The sequence below is a fragment of the Gekko japonicus genome, unplaced genomic scaffold (genome assembly GCF_001447785.1).
Source record: "Gekko japonicus isolate JY-2015 unplaced genomic scaffold, Gekko_japonicus_V1.1 scaffold3096, whole genome shotgun sequence".
NCBI classification, from domain to species: Eukaryota; Metazoa; Chordata; class Lepidosauria; order Squamata; family Gekkonidae; genus Gekko; species Gekko japonicus.
The window spans coordinates 24,773-44,079 of NW_015164756.1; the positions used below are offsets into that span (position 1 = coordinate 24,773).

The window sequence follows — 19,307 nt, forward strand, 5'->3', positions numbered from 1 at the left end:
CCCCCCCAATCCCCCGGAATGATAGAAAACGAAGCTGTGGAAGAACTCCTTGCTTTAATATTAGTGGTTCACCGAGGAGGCGCATGTTCGAGAACTGGTGCTGAAAGAGTATTCTTTCTGACAGTACAGGGTACCTTTCCCCACCACTGTACCTTGCCTTCATCTTATAATCGTTGTTCTCACTTGGCACTTCTGTTCAGGGCAACTATGGTGTACCAGACAGAATGATGGAATTGGGCTAGGTAATTCTGAATATAAATCCATTTATTTATTTATTTATTGAGATTTTTACCCCGCCCTCCCCACGGAGCGGGCTCGGGGCGGCTTACAAGGGGGCAAAGCCCATATAAAACAGATAAAAATAATAAAAACATTGATAACAGTTGTACTCAATTTAAAAACAAGATGGTCTCCGGATACGTGCCACATGGTAAACAGACAATTCTCCAGGGATGATGTTAACCTATAGCGTATCCTAACCAGGTAAATCCAGTGGTATCAGTCACGTAGAAATTGTGGCGGATCTTCCCCGGGCCATCCTTAACCCCGATGTTGTCTACCGCATTGGTGGTAGTGGTAGTGAAAGCCTGGCGGAAGAGCTCCATCTTACAGGCCCTGCGGAACTGCATAAGGTCCCACAGGGCCCTGATCTCCTCCGGGAGCTCGTTCCACCGGGTAGGGGCCACCACTGAAAAGGATCTGGCCCTAGTCACGGCGAGCCTTGCCTCCTGGGGGCCTGGAACCACCAGGCGATGTTGTGCCCCGGACTGAAGTGCTCTTGGGGTATATGTGGGGAAAGGTGGTCCCTCAGGTAAGTCAGACCCTGGCCATGTAGGGCTTTAAAGGTAAGTACCAGCACTTTGAAGCGGATTCGGTATGCTATTGGCAGCCAGTGCAGCGCTTTCAGTCCAGGCTGGATGTGATCCCACTTGGGGAGGCCCATCATCAGCCTGGCCGCCACATTCTGCACTAGCTGCAGCTTCCGGATCTGCCCCAAAGGCAGCCCCATGTAGAGAGCGTTACAGTAGTCTAACCTTGAGGTGACCGTCGCATGGATCACTGTAGCAAGGTCATCGCGGCCGAGGAAGGGAACCAACTGCCGAATCAGCCTAAGATGATAAAAGGCTGATCTGGCAGTGGCTGCCACCTGGGCCTCCATAGTTAAGGAGCGGTCCAGGAGCACTCCCAAACTCCTAACCTCTGACGCTGGCACCAACGGCGCCCCATCGAAGGTTGGGAGAGGGAGCCCCAACCCCGGTCCGCTCCGACTCAGGCACAGGACCTCCGTCTTCACTATTTAAGTAGGTTTAAAGGTTTGTATAACCCCTGCATGAAAAAGATATGTTTTGGACATGAGGCTATAAAATTTTGCTCTACGTAAAATTTTTGTGAGATGCTGGCAGCATTATATAGTCCACCACTATATTCCCAAACGAGACTAACCTTGTTGAATAGTGAAGGAGATGGGGGGGGGGGATCTTGGTTACCATCTGCACTGGCATGGATCTAATCTGCACAGTGCCTCATGGAGGGGATGAGGCTAAAGGGTAGAGCACCTGCTTTGCATGCACAAGATCCTAGGTTCAGTTCAGGGGCTTTGCCTCTTATTTGATTTAGTGAAAGAAACATATTTTGAACCCCTGAAACCATGGAGTGTAGGCCATCACTGAATGCTTCAAGTGACAATAATCACTTTAAAGCAGAATCTTTGCTTGTTTCCTATCATGCAGTCTTGATGGTTTTATTTTAATATTGATGGAAGCATCCCAAGGCTAATGTGTATTATGACCTCTTAATAGCATTCTCCAGTTGGATGTCAAAAATCCAATCCCACATCAGTCTTCCCCACTCAAAACAACAACTGTTAACACCACAAAATGCTTTTGAGATGAGATGTTGCTAATGATAAAAAGACAGAATGCTCTTCTGAATGCATTTGCACTGGCATTGAACTGATCTGCACTGCTTCTCAGAGGAGGGCTGTGTTTAATGGGTAGAGCACCCACTTCATACAGAGGGTCCAGGTTCAGTTCCCTGGCAACTCCAATTAAAATGTTGAGGTGGTAGGTGATATGAAAGATCTTTGCCTGAGAGTTGCTGCCAGTCAGAGTAGACAATATTGTCTGGGTGTGAGAGAGACCATCCAACCATGTTACCTCATAAACAGTGTTTTACTTTCTGATCTTGATTAAAAGGGGAAACTTGGTTATCACTGGTTCAGATCATGTAAACCCTGGCCATGGTAATGGTTGATGAAAATCAGTTTTTGCACCAGGCCACTGCCATTCTCATAATGTTGGTTGTGTGTGCCAGCATTACAACTGCACCAGGCCTTAAAAGATTAAATGGAATTGAAGAAATGTGACTTTATAGCCTTGCTAATGCAAGGCACTGCTCAAGAGCCTATGTGGTATAGTGGTTAGAGGCTCAAACTAGGATCTGTAAGACCTAGATTTGAGTTCTAACTCTGCCATGAAAGCTGTAATCAAATGCCGGAGGAGCAGAGATGTTAGTTTGTTGTAGTGAAACTGCAGTGTCTTGATGGCATTATGAAGATGACTTAACAAACTTATTGGGGCTTAAACTTGTTTTGTGTGGTGGGGCCCACTGCCTCAGATGATTCTGTCAAAGTGAGCTTTGTCCCTTGAATGCTTATGTTACAGATCTGTTTGTCTTCATAGTACCACAAGAGTGTGTGTTCTGTAATCAAATGGTCATGTTTGAGCTACATATTTATGGCATTGTGTCTTGTCTTACTTACCTGGCACTGATTCATAGCTGACATGAGAATTGTGGAATGGGATCAAGGCCATCTAATGCAAGCTCCATTCATGGGGCAGGATTAGCCATCCTCCTTAAAAAATCAGGTCCCTGTGGGCAACAAATATAGAGGAGAGGACCTTCTAATCAATGTCCTTCTGGAAAAGTATGTAAAGCATAAATGTAAACAGGAATAAAAATAAGTGCCTCTGCAGCCAACACATGTGGCAAAGCAGCCAGTGCACAGTAGCTTCATGGTGTGCGGGGCCAGGTGAGTCATTCAGACAAACTAAGCAGCCGTATTTTGTAGCTCACATTTAGGGGTGCCAGGTCCCTCCTGGCAACCAGCGGGAAACGGGGGGACTTACTGGGAGCAGGAGGAAGGCCTAGCCAACGTTGCGGCAATGTGTCTGTGTCACTTCCGACTTGACCCAGAAGTGATATCATCATGCAGTGCCACTGGGGGTGACACTCTGGTATTTGGGCAAAAACTCTATGGTAAATTTGGTTTCTAGAGTTTTTGACCAAATACCAGAGCATCGCCCTGATGTTGCTGACTTAATGGCGTCACTGACATATGACTTCTCTTCTGGGTCACATCAGAAGTGATATAGACATGTCGCTGCAACATTGACTGGCCCTTGCTCTTTTTCCGGATAAGTCACCCCCACCAGCCAGTTGATCGGTGGTGGGGACGTTGGGCCTGGTGGCAGTCTGGCAACCCTACTCACTTCGTAGGGTGCCCGGCACGCTGAAAGCAGCATCCAAATTTATTGTACTCTGCTGCTTTGAGCAAGACTAATGGTGTGCATCACAGTTCTTTGCAGGGTTGCTAGTTCAGTGTAGTGGTTACAGAGTCACAGACTAGGATCCAGGTTAAGATTCTCACTCTGCCATGGAAGCTTGCTGGATGACCCTGGGCTAGTCACACTCTCTCCGCTTAAACTCAGTGGAAAAGAGGGGAAACAATGTTGTACACTACCTTGGATCCACACTGAGAAGTAAAGTGGGGTATTAAGTATTTAAATGAATAAGTTATTCAGGCACTCCTTTAAGTTAAATGTTGGTACTGTCAGCCATCCTAGGATAGCATTGAATTGGCTCTGTGTACTGGGAAGGAAAATGGAACACTGCTCAGCCATTGTCATGCCAAGTTATTAGTGTATTTCTGAGTATAGGTGTTAGTATCCACATGCAAAGCAGTGATGTATGAAGCAACTCCCAGTTCTATTTCCTCTGTCTGCACTGGGAAATGAAACAGAGGCGCATGGCCCTCTGTGTGTTTAGAAAATATGTATGAAAGGAGATATAGGATCCATATTGTCCAGAAAATGAAATGCCAGCTCACACTCTAAGTTTCCACCCCCACCCCCGGGCACTGTATGTGGTAGGAGCACTGTATTTATGTGGTAGTAGCTCTCTACATGCTGCCAGATCTGGAATAACTGTGCTCAGCCAAGTTATCTATTTATAGTCACCTTTATATTGGCTATTTATATTGATTTACATGCCAGAGTCATCGCTTCAGAGGACTGAAGAAAATCCAAGAGCAATACCACTGGTGGCATGCTGCAAAGGGAAAATTTCTAGTCCATTTAATTGATCAAGGAAGCAAAAAGGCAGTTAGGGGTATTTGGTCCTATATGTGAGGCCCAAGAGAGATGTGGGCATTCAGTATCATTGAAACAGAAGACCTCTCAAAATCCCTCAGTGTATTAGATTGAACATCTCAAAACAGTCACTTGGGGAGAATGTAAATTTTCTGTTGTTTTTTAAAAAAACTTGAGTTCAGATTCAGTGTTGATCATAGAAAGAGTGCCTAATGATTACAGCCCTTTAAAAAATGTGAGGAGTTTTGCCCCAGAATTGAATTGTTCCGAATTCCGTGTCATTCTTTTTCTGTCTGTTGCCTGGTTGCACAGCAGGCATTGTCTCTACTTCTTTGCTACTTGAAATCTCCTAGCATTTCTACCTGTGGGGTAAATATTCTCTTTCTGATAACAACTCTTGTCTTCCTAAACTTCTCACATGGAGTTTGTTTGTTTTTCTCTTCATGATTTTTAAAAAAGCTTCTTGAACATTTGTTGCCAATGGGTAGGAGCCACAGTTTCTACAATGGAGAATGGAAGTTATTTTTGCCTTCATAGCCCCTGTGCCCCCCAAAGCCAGTGCTGAAGCTCAGGGGACTTTCTAGAACAATATGCCATGCACCACAAGTGGCTAAAACATGACTGGGGAAATAGGCCGAAATTGCCCCCTCCCCTCACTTTTGTGCATGTGGAACATGAATGGCGCAAAGGATTTGTGCAAGAGGATGTGTGCATGTGTGGAAGCCATTTCGGCCAAGAGCTCCTTATGCTGCATGGCATACTGTTCTACAGCAGCTTTTCCTAGGTGGGGGGGGGGGCTGCAGAGGGAAGGCTGCAGAAATCATTCCCCCAAGTTTATAGTGTTTATGGAAGCCTTGGAATCCAGCATTATATTGCTCCTATTTTTATATTTTGTTATGCTTAGTAAGACACACACAAAAATCTTCCAAGGCTGATTTATTTTGATGGGAATTTCATTACTTTAAGCCATACTACACAATTAATATGCAGGTACCATACCATAACAGCGTTCCGTGCGCCTCGGTGTTTAGTCATGCCGGCCACATGACCACGGAAACGTCTTCGGACAGCGCTGGCTCTTCGGCTTTGAAACGGAGATGAGCACCGCAACCCTAGAGTCAGATTCGACTGGCTTTCGAGCAAGGGAACCTTTACCTTTACCTTTTACCATACCGTGGTAGTTATCTTATACTTGAAAATAGTGTTTTGTGTTAATTTTCAGAGCAACAGAAGAACCTGTCATCAATTTCTTACTTCCAGGACATTTTATTCCCTAGCTAGCCCCCACTCGGACTCACCCTGACTTACTTATTTATTTATTTATTTATTTACATTACATTTATACTCCGCCCTTCCCGCGAACGGGCTCAGGGCGGCTGACTTGGATGGTTCGGGCTAGCCTGACCTCATCAGATCTTAGAAGCTAAGCAGGATTGGCTCTGGTTGGTAATTGGAAGGGAGACCACCAAGAAATACCAGGGTCGTGACAAATAGACAGGCAGTGGCAAAACCACCTCTGGGTGTGTCTTGTCTTGAAAACCCTGCAGAGTGGGGTCACCATATGTTGACTGCAGCTTGATGGCCCTTCCCATCACCAGTCAGACATGCCTGCATTAGCCCATGAGTTTTGTTTCAGGTCTGTTTTTGTAAATTAATTCTCTGAACTTTGAGACCATTTTTTGAAAAATGTCTTTTGGATTTTTGTACCAAACTTAATGTGTTTGGTTTGCTGATCTGCAGTTTGAAATGGATCTACCTGGTGAAGGCCATGAACACCAAATACCTTGTGCTTTTTTCAAATTACAGATAAAACAGAATTTGATACTCGGTATAGAATTTAAATTCTGATGTCTTTTTCTCTCCTCACATCTGCTGGTTATAAATACTTTTTTTAGACCATAACGCCATGGGAATATGTTTGAAGCTAGTCCCGTCAAAGATATGTCCACAAGCCACATTTTACTGTGTCTGCCTTCATGCCCTTTCGTAATCTTGTTTGCTTTTACTGTGTCTGCCTTCATGCCCTTTCATAATCTTGTTTGCTTCCTGCTACACCTCCTTTTAAATATCCTGGTTCATAGTGCAAGTGTATAGATGATAATGGGCAAACTGGACAGTGGTTTTGTACATAGTATGTAATATGAGTTTCTTTGGCCCAGAATCTAGACATTGGTTGGTGTCGAGTGCAGTGGGATATAAATTGGCAGATGTGAAGGAATAGAAATTAAGTGATGTGAGTGCTGTGTAAAATTCTACATCAATTTTCTGTACATCAGTTCTCCATCCATAAAATGCTATGCCTTTGCTAATGTATTGCAGTGCTTCATTTTAAGAGAATTTAAGGCATTTCTTGCTATGTTTAAGTTGATACAATATTTGACAATGTACCAGTTCAGCTTCATGTAAGGACATAGATGTCTTGCATCACTCTAAAAGGACATACCATAAGAAGAGCCCTGCTCAGTTAGTCCATCTAGTCCAGCATTCCGTCTCACACGGTGGCCAGGCAGTTACTGTGGTGGGGCCACCAGGGCACAGAGACCAAGGCCTTCCCTGATGTTGCCTCCCTCCTGGCACTGGCATGTAGAGGCTTACTGCCTCCGAATGTGGAGGTTCCCCTTAGTCACTCTGGCTGGTAGCCACTGATGGACTCCAATGTGAAAATTATCCTTTTAATTTGAAAATGTGTTATATGTTCTTGATAAGAGATTTGGCCAAAGTATTTTAGAGCAATTAGCAGTAGGTACCATGAAAAACAGATATATAGATATAGATAAATAAATGTCTTAAGCTTTGGATTGGTGCCCAAAAGCTTGGAGCCAGTTTGGAGGACATTCCACAGCTGAAGCATCACCATTGGAAAGGCCCCATCTTCTGTGGGCACCCACCTTGCCTCCCTGGTGGAGAGGTGCAACCAGGGCCTGTGGTGAAAACTGTAAAGGTTGGTCGGGTTTACAAGATTATAGCCTTGCCACTGGGTTTAATTTGGGGCGCTGACTGACCTGAGCTAGAGAGGAATGGCCCCCATTTGGAGTCCCCTGACTTCTTACTTGTCCTGCAGACTTTCATTCGTGTCTATTCTGTTCTTATTCTTAGGCTTGGGCTTTAACATCGTTGGAGGGACAGACCAGCAGCACATGTCCAATGACAGCGGCATCTATGTTAGCCGAATTAAAGAAAATGGAGCTGCTGCCCTTGATGGACGCCTACAAGAGGGAGACAAAATTTTAGCAGTAAGTGCTTTAAGTTTCTCCACAGAAATTGTTATAGGATTGAGAATAATTTTTTTAAAACTAAGCTCAGAAAAACAAGTTTTGTGCCTGTTGTAGAAAGTACCTAGATCACTTTGAAAAATTAAAATACACATATAATGTAAAGGACTCTTTTAGATTTATGAAAACAATCAAGCAACATTCATCTTACTGTCTACACTGCTTTTACTTCTGTGAGCATCCCCTGTTCAGCCTGGTTTGTCCCCTTGTGTGTGAAGTGTTCTTTTAAAAAATGTCTTTTCCTAGGTTAATGGCAAGGACCTGAAAAACATGTTGCACCAGGATGCTGTGGATCTGTTCCGGACTGCAGGAGACAGCGTATCACTAAAGGTCCAACACAGGGTGTGTATTCTCTGCTCCTCCAGATTGCTCTTTAGGACCTGACCCGTCGTTTGGAACGAAGGGTGCCACCATCATCTCCTGATGAGTTTTTGTGATGCATAAGACCCAGAGAATGGGGACCATCAGATCCCTCTCTGGATTTGTCTTACCTCCTGTTTGCTGTGGCAGGAGGCAGCTGTTGCATTTTATTATTACACTTTCAACAATGCAATTGGTGGTGAGTCCAACGCTTTTCAACATGAGGGGAGGGTAGACAGACCCCTGCCTCAGGTAACTTGCTGAAGAGAATCAAAGGATGGAATGCAAGGATGAAAAATGAGGATATGTTGGATTCAGAACGAAGATGGTAAGATCTTAATGAGAAAAGTGGGCATTGAGGAAGGAACCTTTTATCTAGCTTGTAAGTAAGGGCAAAAGGATCATTCTCTGAAGTGACAGATAATTCAGTGGAGGAAAATTGAAATCTACCACCTCTCAAATGTAACGGGGGTGGGTATGACAACTAGAGCATAATAAGCAGATGAAATAAATTGTGCAAATGGAAGAAATGAAATAATAATAGTAATTAACTCAATTCATTTTTGTGGCATTTACTCTTGTGTTCATTTGTTCATGAGTTAATGAACACTGCCTGTGGTTAATATCTAGCATGTGTTGGAGCAGGACCCTCCAGTTTTCCAAAGGTACAATGAAGTGTTTGGTCGTGTTTGCTTTAAGAAGCATGTGTGCCTTACCAGTAACCCTTCTTCCCATTACAGCTGCTGCCTCAGAATGGTCCCTCAAGCCAGCGAGGGGATGGAGAGCCAGGAGGTATCCCTTTGGCTGTGATTTTGGTGCCTGGGCTGGCTATCGCAGTGGCTGCAGTGTGGGCCTTCCTGAGACTCCGACAGCGAGTGTGACCAATGCCTTCACCTTTAGGGAGACCTAGAGAGTAATTTAAAGAGAGCCAATCAACACTTTTATTTTTGGACTGACATTGGGCAGTGGGGAGAGGAGAACATCTTTGCCTGCTGTAAAGTTGTTGCTGCTGTTTGTAGTGTCATGTATTGGGCGATGGAGATAGGAAGTATGATTGTTTATGAACAGGGATGCGCCATTTCACTGATCTTGCATCTGATTGTTTAATTCCCTTTTCCTCTGTCCTGTGCCCCATGAATTTTCACATACTTGGTATTTTAAAATATGGACTGTGATCCAAAGGCTCTTCCTATTCAAAACCAGCCCTTCCATTTGTGACCTGACAAGGTGCTTTTCAATCTTGGAGGAACTTCTGAAGCAGTTGCCAGTGCAGCATGAGGAGCTGGGCTTGGTGTGGGGGGCGAGACATCCTGAAGCATGCAGAGAATAGCTTTCGCTTGCCAAGAGAGGCTTCTTCAGAGCCCAGGCCTGGCATCTCTTGGGAAGTGGGAAAAGGCCGTGGGCATTTTGTGAATCAAACCTTATTTGAGAATATGCTCTTTCTCTCAAGTTGTCTTACAACCCAGGGATACTCCAGCTGGTAGTGATAAGTGAACTAGTGATGGGGAATGTCTGATTCTTTTCCTTGGGGGGGGGTAATTTTAATTATATGCCTTAGCAAAACACAGTTGGCTTAATCCTGTAGTTTTCTAGGTGATGTTCCCACTACTGGTGGGCTACTGACATAAGTAATGAATGTTGAGGTATTGGGGGAAAGGTGTAGCTTGGCATAGTCAGGGAGGGAGAAGGGGATGAGAGGAACCAACTGGTGGAGGACCATCACCATAAATCCATACTGTTATATGGAAGTAGGTTTCATGGAAATCCGTGGAGTTGGCTTCCAAGTAAATATGTAAAATACTGGGGTACAAGAAAGGTTCCTAAGAGATGCAATAGAAAGATTTTAACCAAGTGCTGATAAGTATTCTGGTGCCAATGGGTTTATAAATATTCATACTTCTAAGTGAATTGAGGAAAGGTATGGAATCTAAAGGCAAAATAACCCATTGGACTACTAGGTGTGTAGCTTTTAGATAGTGGAAAGCTATAATGGAATACAATATTGCTTTCCCAAATATAGTGATAGCAAGTGATTTGCTATTCTCAGAGCCTCTGGGAGAAGGTTGTTGCTACTACATTGTTGGTCTATCCATGTCTACTACTTTCATGTTGAAGTATTGGATGACGTGGCTGCTAGGTGTACTCCTGTGGCTAGTATATACCTTACAGGAGGAATACAGTAATAAGCTTTAATTGTTGGGGGGGGGGATTGCCTCTCACCACACTCATTGTGCATCTGCAGTAGAAGTGCCTGTACCACCCTTTTGATGCATTACAGCCAGACTAGAAGGATGGGGGGTGGGGAGAATTCACCTATAAGTTACTGTACTGGCATTGTGCAGCTGGTTGGGCAGAATAGGCTGATCTTGCTGTTGGGTCTTGCAGTGCAGTTTGGTGGGGGGAGGATCAGCTTGAGCAGACTGTTGGGTGTGCATCCGCTCTATTGGACTGGATGTGCATCAGTTTCAGTACAGGCATGTCCTTTAATGTCTTCTGGGGAGTAGGAAAACATTGTTTGCCCTACCAAATTTGCCCTAAAACAGTTGATCAGGAGTTGGAACCCAGGTTAATTTCACCAGCTAGATTGGATCCAGATTGAATGCTGCTTCTGGGAGATGAGGGATGCTGAGGGATGACGTAAGGGGAGTCCACCATCAGACCAGGGAATCAGTGGATATGCCAATTTATTCTAGGTCCAACCCACTGATTTTTCCCGCCCCCGTATCATAACCCATGGTATCCTTGAGGGTCCTCTAAACTCAAGGAGCAAGCATTTCAGGTAGGTAAAGGGCAAACAGGAAAGATGGGTTCTATGTGTGGAGCTCTATTCAAGGTCCTTTGGGATTTAGCTCGACATCTAATTTTATGTTCTGTAGATTTGCCAAGAGTGGTTTCTCTCTTTGCCACAGAGCTGATGGTTGCAATCTGAAACACCGTAACCTAGTTAAGAAGTCCAGTGGAACTCAGTGGGGGTTACTTCCAAGTAAGCATGTTTAAGATTTATCAAGTTGGCTTTTATTTCAACCACTGAAGCACACAGTATCTTGTGTAAGCGATGGACTTCCTGTGTTTATGCTATACATTTCTTGACTGGACAACCTGAATTGTAGCCTATAAAAACATAGTTACAGTCTTTTGAGCCTTACTGGCAGGAAACAATATTAAACAGGAGAAAATCTGTAAGATGGGGGGAGACAGAACTTGAAGGAAAAGCTGCAACAATTTCACTTTCAAGATGGTGACCTTCCTACGCTTCTCATATTGTTTGGTGACTCAGAATCACTGAGGTCATATCAGTTTCACTTTTCTCAGAGCAAATATGTTTTTGTATATTAAAAAAAAATTGTGTGGTCTGTATAATGCCAAAAAAAAAATCACATATGCAATATATGTACTGAGTCTTTAAATTATGGTCTCACACCTCTTCAGTTTTCTAATCCTGCTATCTCTCTTAAAGATTTTTTAAAAAGCCAACATTAAAAAGCTGCCCACCTGGCACTGGAAAACTGAATTTCATGACTGGGAGGTTGCATGCCACAGCTTGTTTCACCTTCAGTATGAAGGAAGCACAGTCTTTTCTGAGTCTCAGACACTGGGATCAGGGACATGCTACCCCCTCCCCACACTGCATTCTCCTGTTTGAACAGGTACATTAATTCCTGGAACCTGTTTCCGGCAATGGAGTGTAAAGTTTCCCTTCACAGATATCCTTTGCTTCTCACAGGGTCTCTGATATGCCCCCCACCCCCAACCACTTATCTGTGGTCGGCCAGAATTATGCATGCTTTCTTTTCAACTGATGGCTTTGGAGTTGCTCCAGAGAATGGAACCCAGGATGGGAATTACAAATGGCAAGATCCGGCTGTGCAGAGGAGAGGCTGACTCAGTCCTCAGTCCATTGAGCTCTCGAGAACAGCCTGCACTGCAGGTGTGGGAGGCAAAATCTGACCTTTGCCCAGAGATTGGGAAGAGGCTTCAGATGATTCCGTATTTGAATACTCCACTTAAAAAAAAAACACCTCTCGCACAAAGAAAAAGCTTGATAGGAAGAAGGCTGAAACCTCTGATTGTGCCTGGAGGTTTTTTTGGTGGGGTGCCCTGTGGTAGTGAGAACAAAACATCTGTTCCACACCTGACACCTGCTCTACTAACAACAACTTCATAGAGTAAATGCCCTTTATCCTTGGATGAAGAATGCACATAGATGCATTGTTCTCTTCAAGGGATTGTCTTTCTTCCCACAGCTCCCAAACCTGGCCTTTCAGCATGTATTTTTTGCTTGCAGAAAATCCAAACCTGTGTTTCCAGTTTAAAATGGAACTTGGGAAGCAGGTGATGAAAAAAGCCATGAAGGGCCATTGCTACTCACAGAAAGCATTCTGCTAGAGGTACCAATACTTTGACTAGCTGCAAGGGAATGACATCTTTTTCCTAATAGTTAAATATTAAGTACCTTTTGAGGCCAATATATTTGGTTTCTTACTCAGGGGCTTCCTACCCCCAATAAAGGTCAAAATCATCTTATTTCATTCAGCATTTTCAGTAATTTACTTGTGAAGTCTTGTAAGATATTTATTTTTATAGCCAAGATCTTTCCCATCTAAGCTCTGTATTTTCCAGTTGGCTCTTGTTTGGAATCAGTTTTATGGACCACCAAGTGGCTTCCTAAATGGCAGCTTGGAGAAACACCAGTGCACTGGAAAAATAAATTTTGATTCCAGTGGCAACTTTAAGACCAACAAAAGTTTATTCGAGATACTGATATCTGAGGGTGTGTGTGCGCACACAAAAGCTCATACCTTGAATAAACGTTTGTTGGTCTTAAAGGTGTCACTGGACTCAAAATTTGTTTGACTGCTTCAGACTAACATGTCTGCCCACCTGGCACTGGAAAACTGAATTTGATGTACTGCTAGTTGACAGCTGTAGCCAGTATTTCATCTGTAAATCTAGACTGCAATGGTATTATATGAGGAAATGAACTCTACTAGCATTTGAGGTCAGTCTTACATTCATATTCTCTTTCCAAGTTGCTTATGAAGTTCTCTGTATTAGAAGAACCACATGCCTGCCGGTTGGTGTTGCCATAGCCTTGCTGAATACAGAGCATACACAATAAAATTAGCCCGTTTGAGTTTCCTCTGTCCCACTCCAGTTACTGTGACTTGCACTTCCCATCATGCCTCAAAAGAATTTTTTCCCCTTCAAAGCTGTTTGTGGTGTTTCTTTCATACTTGTGAATAGATGCTGTTGTTTTTTTTTAATTTAGGCAGATTTCTCCTGCTGGGCTAGGGTGGATGAAAATCAAATTGTGGGGTACAAGCCCACTAGCAGAGCAGCTGCTAACACTGGTGTTTTTAACTGCTGCCTCGTTGTGAACAAGTAACCCCTGTTCCTTTTTCCAGTCTAAGTTAGATTTACCCTTAGGGACGCTTGAACACCTCTGGTTCTGAAGATGAATGCAGTGGTCAGCCAGGTTCATAAGGTAGTAGGTGGTCCTTCAGGTATGTTGGTCCCAAATCATATAGAGTTTTGAAGGTCAAGACCAGCCCAGAAACAAATTGGGAGTCAGTGTAGATGGGTTGAGGCCAGAATGATATGGTCCCTACAACTCACTCCAGTCAACATCTTAGCTGCAGCCTTCTGTATCAGCGGAAGTTTCTGAACACTTCTCAAGAGCAGCCCTTAAATCCTGGGTCAGACCTTCCACCCACCAGTAACACTTCCTTTTTGTCAGGATTAAGCTTCAGTTTATTAGCCCATGAGAGCAAGTGTGGTGTAGTGGTTATGAGTGTCTGACTCGTATCTCGGTGACATGGGCTCACATCTCCACTTGTGTGGTGGAAGCTCGCTGAATGACCTTGGCACAGTCATGCTCTCTCAGCCTAAGTTACCTCAGAGGGTTGTGAGGATAAACTGGAGGAGAGGAGAACAATTTAAGTCTCTTTGGGTCCTCATTGGGGAGAAAGGTGGAGAATAAATGTATTAAATAATAAATCAGTTCCAAAGCTGCCTCCACGCACTGGTTCAGGGTTTCTTCAGCCTTCTGGGATCAGCTGGAAGAATGAGACCAAGTTGAGTATCATCTTCATCTTTGAGATAATCCAGCCCAAATCTCTGAATAACCTCACCCAGAGATTTCACGTAGATGTAAAAGAGCATAGGTGACAAAGTGGAACCTTGTGGGACCATATAGGCTAAAGGCCATGGGCCTTCGCAGCAGTACCCCATTGACACCTTTTTAAAACCTACTCTCCGGGTAGGACTGGAACCACTGCAGGACGGTGCCTCCCAATCCCACTCCAGATAGGCAGTCCAAATTGATAGCACTGAAAATTGTTAAGAGATCCAGGAGAATCAACAGAGTGGCCCTCCTCCTGTCCATCTCCTGGTGCAAGCTGTTGCGGCAACCCAGGCTGTTTCAGTCCCATTACCAGGCCTACACCCCGATTGGAAGAGATCTAGCCAATTTGCCTCACCCAGGAAAGCTTGGAGTTGTCCAGCCATCACTCATTTAATCGCCTTGCTTCAAGAATGGAACATTTGAGACTGGTCAGTAATTACTGAGATCTCCTGGGCCCTGGTTGGCTTCTTTAGAAGGGGATGCGCCACAGCCTGTTTCAAGGCTGGGGCTACCATCCCCTCTCTTAAGGAAACGTTAACTACCTGTCAACACCAGTCAGCCAACCCCCCTGGCAGATGTAAGTCACCAGGAAGGGCAAGGGTTGTACAAGCAGGTGGTAGGCCTCAAACGTCCAAGGATCTTGTTCACATCCTCAGACTGAATAAGCGGGAACGTATCCCAAACAATTGGGCAGGTCAAGATCCTGGTACCATCCAACCCTGTCACTGCTAATGTAGAGTCCAAGTTGGAATGGATGTAAAGTGCTGAGCAAAATGGTCACAGCAGGCAGCCATGCTGTCCACCTCCCACTGCAGGCCAGAGCCCAACAGGCCTCTGACCATCTGAAACAGCGCAATAGGTTGTTTCAATGTATTCCTAACAGTACAGCATAATTAGGTTTTCATGCATGTACTGTCTCGGAAAGTCTACTGGGTTTCTCCTCTCCTTCCCCATCCTTGTCGATCTGGAAGCAGGCAATTGTTTAAATAGACAGTTAAATCACTCACTAATCATGGAAATCAGTCATAAATAAATGTCGTTTTTTAAAGTCCTACCAGTTCATTATTAATCTAACCAGTCCCTAGTAATATTAATGGCAGATGATCTGTTTGGATTGGCGGTATTGTTGCAACTGTATTAGAAGAACCACATGCCTGCCGGTTGGTGTTGCCATAGCCTTGCTGAATACAGAGCATACACAATAAAATTAGCCCGTTTGAGTTTCCTCTGTCCCACTCCAGTTACTGTGACTTGCACTTCCCATCATGCCTCAAAAGAGTTCTCTGTATTAGAAGAACCACATGCCTGCCGGTTGGTGTTGCCATAGCCTTGCTGAATACAGAGCATACACAATAAAATTAGCCCGTTTGAGTTTCCTCTGTCCCACTCCAGTTACTGTGACTTGCACTTCCCATCATGCCTCAAAAGAATTTTTTCCCCTTCAAAGCTGTTTGTGGTGTTTCTTTCATACTTGTGAATAGATGCTGTTGTTTTTTTTTAATTTAGGCAGATTTCTCCTGCTGGGCTAGGGTGGATGAAAATCAAATTGTGGGGTACAAGCCCACTAGCAGAGCAGCTGCTAACACTGGTGTTTTTAACTGCTGCCTCGTTGTGAACAAGTAACCCCTGTTCCTTTTTCCAGTCTAAGTTAGATTTACCCTTAGGGACGCTTGAACACCTCTGGTTCTGAAGATGAATGCAGTGGTCAGCCAGGTTCATAAGGTAGTAGGTGGTCCTTCAGGTATGTTGGTCCCAAATCATATAGAGTTTTGAAGGTCAAGACCAGCCCAGAAACAAATTGGGAGTCAGTGTAGATGGGTTGAGGCCAGAATGATATGGTCCCTACAACTCACTCCAGTCAACATCTTAGCTGCAGCCTTCTGTATCAGCGGAAGTTTCTGAACACTTCTCAAGAGCAGACCTTAAATCCTGGGTTAGACCTTCCACCCACCAGTAACACTTCCTTTTTGTCAGGATTAAGCTTCAGTTTATTAGCCCATGAGAGCAAGTGTGGTGTAGTGGTTATGAGTGTCTGACTCGTATCTCGGTGACATGGGCTCACATCTCCACTTGTGTGGTGGAAGCTCGCTGAATGACCTTGGCACAGTCATGCTCTCTCAGCCTAAGTTACCTCAGAGGGTTGTGAGGATAAACTGGAGGAGAGGAGAACAATTTAAGTCTCTTTGGGTCCTCATTGGGGAGAAAGGTGGAGAATAAATGTATTAAATAATAAATCAGTTCCAAAGCTGCCTCCACGCACTGGTTCAGGGTTTCTTCAGCCTTCTGGGATCAGCTGGAAGAATGAGACCAAGTTGAGTATCATCTTCATCTTTGAGATAATCCAGCCCAAATCTCTGAATAACCTCACCCAGAGATTTCACGTAGATGTAAAAGAGCATAGGTGACAAAGTGGAACCTTGTGGGACCATATAGGCTAAAGGCCATGGGCCTTCGCAGCAGTACCCCATTGACACCTTTTTAAAACCTACTCTCCGGGTAGGACTGGAACCACTGCAGGACGGTGCCTCCCAATCCCACTCCAGATAGGCAGTCCAAATTGATAGCACTGAAAATTGTTAAGAGATCCAGGAGAATCAACAGAGTGGCCCTCCTCCTGTCCATCTCCTGGTGCAAGCTGTTGCGGCAACCCAGGCTGTTTCAGTCCCATTACCAGGCCTACACCCCGATTGGAAGAGATCTAGCCAATTTGCCTCACCCAGGAAAGCTTGGAGTTGTCCAGCCATCACTCATTTAATCGCCTTGCTTCAAGAATGGAACATTTGAGACTGGTCAGTAATTACTGAGATCTCCTGGGCCCTGGTTGGCTTCTTTAGAAGGGGATGCGCCACAGCCTGTTTCAAGGCTGGGGCTACCATCCCCTCTCTTAAGGAAACGTTAACTACCTGTCAACACCAGTCAGCCAACCCCCCTGGCAGATGTAAGTCACCAGGAAGGGCAAGGGTTGTACAAGCAGGTGGTAGGCCTCAAACGTCCAAGGATCTTGTTCACATCCTCAGACTGAATAAGCGGGAACGTATCCCAAACAATTGGGCAGGTCAAGATCCTGGTACCATCCAACCCTGTCACTGCTAATGTAGAGTCCAAGTTGGAATGGATGTAAAGTGCTGAGCAAAATGGTCACAGCAGGCAGCCATGCTGTCCACCTCCCACTGCAGGCCAGAGCCCAACAGGCCTCTGACCATCTGAAACAGCGCAATAGGTTGTTTCAATGTATTCCTAACAGTACAGCATAATTAGGTTTTCATGCATGTACTGTCTCGGAAAGTCTACTGGGTTTCTCCTCTCCTTCCCCATCCTTGTCGATCTGGAAGCAGGCAATTGTTTAAATAGACAGTTAAATCACTCACTAATCATGGAAATCAGTCATAAATAAATGTCGTTTTTTAAAGTCCTACCAGTTCATTATTAATCTAACCAGTCCCTAGTAATATTAATGGCAGATGATCTGTTTGGATTGGCGGTATTGTTGCAAATGCACAATTTTGCTAAGAACTGTGCAAACCTGTTTGGTAGGTGCTCGAGTTGTTCAGTGCTGAACTGACCAGAGCAGGTGATTGGTTTATGTCTGATTGCCCTGGTCAAACACAGTAGGTTCAACTATTGAGCACGTTTGCCACAAAATTCACTGCATCCTTAATTATCCGTAATCATTCTCTGAAAACCAAACCTCCAACTTGTCCGGTGACTGCACAGCGTCTCAAGAACAAAATGGATACCTCAATTGCTGATTGTCTTTTTTTTAAAATGTAAAGTCTTCCAGGGATCATCCTCATCAAACCAATCTGTTCTTTAAATCTCAATTTCTACCTTTTAGTGGAGCCCCCGCCCCAAACCCATTGGTCTGGTCTGTTCTGGCAGGAAAGAAGGCTGATACAGTGGCTTGGATCCTATTTTTCATTAGTGCAAGATCAGTGATTGTCAGTGGGCCCTTGCACAAATGGAAGTTTTCACGGACAAAGTGCACTCCACAGCAGAGACTATCACATATGGAACTGATTCATAGGATCCAAGCCAGGACTTGGGAAGGGGATTGGAAACGATGCTCTTGCATTGCAGCTCTAATGGAAAACATTGACTGCATTTTTGGTTGTTTGCTTCCAAAAAGTTGTATCTTTTGGAAATTCTGGAAAGGATAATTAAAGATTGGAGAACGTTTCCTTTCATATAAACCGATTCTTTCTCTTCATGTACTGAATTATGGGCTGTAATGGATTCTTGTATAATTCTTGGTTCAACAATTGAGGTGAACAGGGAGCTGGTTTTCGGTTGATCAGTTTGCCTGTTCATGAACACTTGGAGCCTGTTTGGGTTACTTTTCACCTATTCAAACAGTACAATAGAGAACTGTTCAACGGGCAGTGTTCCATGCATGCCTATTCCCACACAGCCCAATGGAGATCCTGGTTTCCCCCTCCCCCTCCCTTATAGACCTGTTGGTGCATGCTGCTTGAGGGCCAGCTGTATAAACAATTAGCAAATCTGTCAGCAATAATGTAAGCTGTATTTTAAAAAAACCAAAAAAACCCTGCTACTATTTGGTGTTAGTTTATGTTTGTGTTATTAATGTTGTTCCATGCACAGCCTTATAGAAGGTGCAGTTCCCACTTTTGTTTTTTAATAACCTTATCTGTCCATCCATGATCTTCACTAGAATCATCTGCACAAGTGCAAAAGACCCTGCATGACATGGAAATGCAAGTCCTCACCACTGCTGTGCAGCTCTGAAGCTGTTCATCAGCCATTCAAGGCCGACAGCTAACAGGCAAACATATTGAAGATGTTCAGCTCATGAATGAGCACATCTGTTGAACACAGTATATTAGTCTATTGAACATGATCACTCTGAAGTTCGTGGTATCCCTAGATGTAACTTTTCCAACAACAAATGTTTGCTGGCTAAATACTTAAGACAAAATGGGTAGGTGTTTTGTTTTTTGAAAACATTGCACATGTTTTGGCATTCGTGGTTGGGCCTGAAAACTGGAGTCAATACATTTGCCTGTACTGATGGAGGACAGAAAATATTGCCCACATTCTTTGACCTTGTTAACATAGCCCAGTGTGATTATTTGGGTCCATTGTGGGGCCTTTTAAGAGCAACTGCAATGCTTCCTGGATATATGATGTGTTTGCTTATGCAATCCCTGATTGGGTGGTGAA

The 19,307-nt window shown here is 44.3% G+C and overlaps 1 protein-coding gene across 1 annotated transcript in view; it reads left to right on the top strand.

The window, feature by feature from the left end:
* SYNJ2BP (synaptojanin 2 binding protein) overlaps positions 1 to 11,618 on the top strand; it is a 12,379-nt gene extending 761 nt beyond the window's left edge. Inside the window, exons 2-4 of the mRNA XM_015409681.1 lie at positions 7,467 to 7,603; positions 7,889 to 7,984; positions 8,743 to 11,618. Of these exons, the coding sequence (XP_015265167.1) occupies positions 7,467 to 7,603; positions 7,889 to 7,984; positions 8,743 to 8,883 (374 nt within the window). The 3' untranslated portion in view covers positions 8,884 to 11,618. The remainder of the gene's footprint in view (positions 1 to 7,466; positions 7,604 to 7,888; positions 7,985 to 8,742) is intronic.
* The last annotated feature ends 7,689 nt before the right edge of the window (positions 11,619 to 19,307 follow it).